The sequence below is a fragment of the Rhagoletis zephyria genome, unplaced genomic scaffold (assembly GCF_001687245.7).
Source record: "Rhagoletis zephyria isolate East Lansing unplaced genomic scaffold, Rhagoletis_zephyria_1.1 Rzeph_scaffold_25173, whole genome shotgun sequence".
NCBI classification, from domain to species: Eukaryota; Metazoa; Arthropoda; class Insecta; order Diptera; family Tephritidae; genus Rhagoletis; species Rhagoletis zephyria.
The window spans coordinates 1-3,161 of NW_016182231.1; the positions used below are offsets into that span (position 1 = coordinate 1).

At 39.0% G+C, this 3,161-nt stretch overlaps 1 protein-coding gene across 1 annotated transcript; it reads left to right on the forward strand.

Annotated features, from left to right (window-relative positions):
* Positions 1-2,578: 2,578 nt before the first annotated feature.
* Positions 2,579-3,151, forward strand: LOC108382098 (uncharacterized; the record flags this gene model as incomplete). The annotated part of the gene is made up of 1 exon (XM_017638495.1): positions 2,579-3,151. A coding segment is annotated over exon 1 (573 nt), but the record flags the coding sequence as incomplete, so codon positions are not given.
* Positions 3,152-3,161: the final 10 nt, after the last annotated feature.

The window sequence follows — 3,161 nt, forward strand, 5'->3', positions numbered from 1 at the left end:
TGGTTGCAATGCCAGTATTTGCCGAGCAGCCGGCAAATGCCGAAAAAATCGTCTCCTCCGGGTATGGTTTGCAGGTGGATATTTTAAATTTAAAAGAAGAACCTTTCCGGGAGGCCATTACGGAGGTGCTGAATAATCCAGTTTATCGGAATAATGTACAGGCGTTTTCGAAACTTTATCGCGATCGTCCCTTGAGCGCCAGGGAAAACGTTCTCTACTGGGTGGAATATGTGCTGCGGCATCGTGGGGCCGTTCACATGCAAAGCCCCTTGGTGCGCATGAATTTCCTGCAGTCCAGCAGCTTAGATGTCTTCCTAACGATTATTGTGGCGCTCTACGCGATCTGGAAGTTGCTGAAGTGGGCGCTTAAAGGGTTACGGCAATTAATTTGTTTAACAATAAGAAAATTAAAGCCGAAGCAGTCGAAGAAATCAAAAAAAGAATAGTGTAGAAGACGAAATATATATGTATGTACATATACGCATTTTTGAATAAAATCGAGTTCGCGCAGTCGTTCAAACTCATATATTACATATATGTATTTAAAAAGATTTTAGTTTGAAAATACTTTTGAAAATGATAAAATTCGAATTTAGTTAACTTATACACAGTTTTTCTGAAATATTAAGATGGGCGTGTCAATCGAAAGAGATTCATGAAAGCTTTAGTTTGAAAATATCTTTGATTAGGCTTGCCAACTTTTCGATAAGTCATATCGATCCATCTAAGAATATATGTATGGATATTATACCAGCTAATACCCGGCGTGCTTCGCGACGCCTCGTGAGCAATTTTGCACCAACGTTAAGGAGCAACTCTATTGAACCTCAAATGGGAAAACCTCTTCAGGGGAAGCTGATATTGAAGCAAGTAATTTTGCAAAATATTTGCGATTCCGAAAATAGGAGCACGGCTGATTATTTTATAACACTGTGCGACAAAAACAAAAAAAAAATCAAAACAAACGAAAGAATCGATATATGTACTCACGAAACAACACCCTTATTCCAGAACCCGAATTTTCGTAATTCGTAATGAACGAAAAATAAAAAATCCTCGTGCTGCCTTGTGAGAATCCGTGCAGCATTGCCAGCTATCAGTTGTTTTTCGAAGACAGCTGTATGAAGGAAAGGAATTAGAAAAACACTCATGAAGAGCTTATTTATAGTAAAATTGTTTGATTTTACATATTTTTAAGGAATTAAAGCAGCGGAGTAAGAGCGCGCTATGGAAATGATTTCACAAAGATATGCGGAGCTATCGGGCATAGTAACCATGGACGCATCTATGTCAGATTCTAGTTGAATTGTTGAACCACAAGTTGAACCTATGCCTAAATAACAGGTTCTTAATCCAGTTAATGCAATAACAGCTTCTTCCGAGCCATTGAAAATATTCGCTTTGTTAGGTTCACCACCTGTTGCGCTTGCTTCTGAGAATTCTCCTTTCTGTCTTGCCGGAGAAGAGGGGTTCAGAATGTCAATGGTATACAAAAGTGCTTGTGCATAGAACTCCGGCTACGCCATCCATAGCATTTTTACGCAGAACCCACGTGTACATTTATATCAAGCGTCAAAAAGTGCGATAGTGATCCGAAAATTGTCGCTAACTGGTTACAGAATCTTCCTCTTGAAGTACAAAAAATCTCAATGAATGAATGAAGTACATTTGAGTGAAGTGTAAGAGCGAAAAAAGAAGTACTGTACCTCCGCAAGAAGTATGGTTGGTCACATTAAGCATAGCATTCGGCAAGTTGAAGTGAGATGAGGTGGGGTGAGGTGAAAAATATTGCCTAATATGTACAAATGAGAGGGCAATGAACGGGCAAAATTGTTTGTAGAAAAGGAAACGTCATTAACCTTAATTTGTTCGTTAAAATTCGAACAAGTATTTCATGAACTCAACACTGGTAGTGGAATCATCGGTTTTTGCTTGAATTCCAATTTCAATACTTACTATACAAGGGTTGCTCCATAACGAGTTTTTATCATATATATCCAAGTCCTTTCAGAGTTGACAACATTTATATGATTTAAAGCTCTTTCAAGGACTTTGTGGAGAACGCAACTACTTCACGCCAAGGAGCTATTGGGCTTACAACATTCGTTCAACCCTGGGTAAACTATTGAAACAAGTTCAATTATAAATGGATTTTTTTATGGACGGCGGCCGATTTTGACCATCTTTCAGATTTAAAACTGAGACGCAAACCGCAATCCGAAAAAATCGGATAACATTTATCATTTCCGCTCCGTAGTGTAGAGAGCGGTACTGTTGCCAATCTATGCGATTTTTGCTGATTTCTTTATTTCTAAGCAAAAATGCTACAGGTACCAAATTACAATTAAGTCAGAGTACCATCGGAATTTTTTGGCCAATGTTAAAATAATCAGTTGAATCCATTAAAATGTGATCCAACTATTAACCGCCTTTACTGAGTTGCCGGTTTATTTGAATTTACCAGGCAACAACTTTTATGATCCCCGTCACTATCGTTATCAGTCGATGGCATAAAATAAAAAAAACCCCCGTCTGGTCATAGTTTTTGATTCAGTTTATTTTGTAAAATCGACGAAAAATGAAGTTTTGGCGCGCGGCAGATATTAGCAAACTGTTCGCTATCGCGGCAATAACATTTATGGCTATATCGACAGGCGTCCAGCCAGTGCACAGTGCACATATACTGGGTGTTTTTCTCAGTCCCAGCCCTTCTCATTTAATCGTGCACATGTCGATTATGAAAACACTGGCAGAGCGGGGTCACAATGTTACTGTCGTCACCGGGCAAAAGTCAAAGGTGAATCATGAAAAGATACACAATATTATAATTGAACCGTCGGAGACGCTTCAACGAAAATTTAATGAAGAATTGTCCGGCTTGGGTACGAAAAAGAAAAGTATGTGGAAAATGTTGACAAGAGTGATATCTGCCGATACTGTAATGTTTACTATGGAATTGGATGCACTCAGGAATGAACGATGGCAAGAGATCTACAAAACCAATTATGATTTGGTCATTATGGGCTACTTCATGAACAACTTTCAATGGATTGTTCCGGCCAAACTAAATTGCCCGATGATACTCAGTTGGACTGGACAACCCACGGAGATGATTAATGAATTAGTGGGTGTTCCACACGAGGTGTCTTATGTGCCAAGCT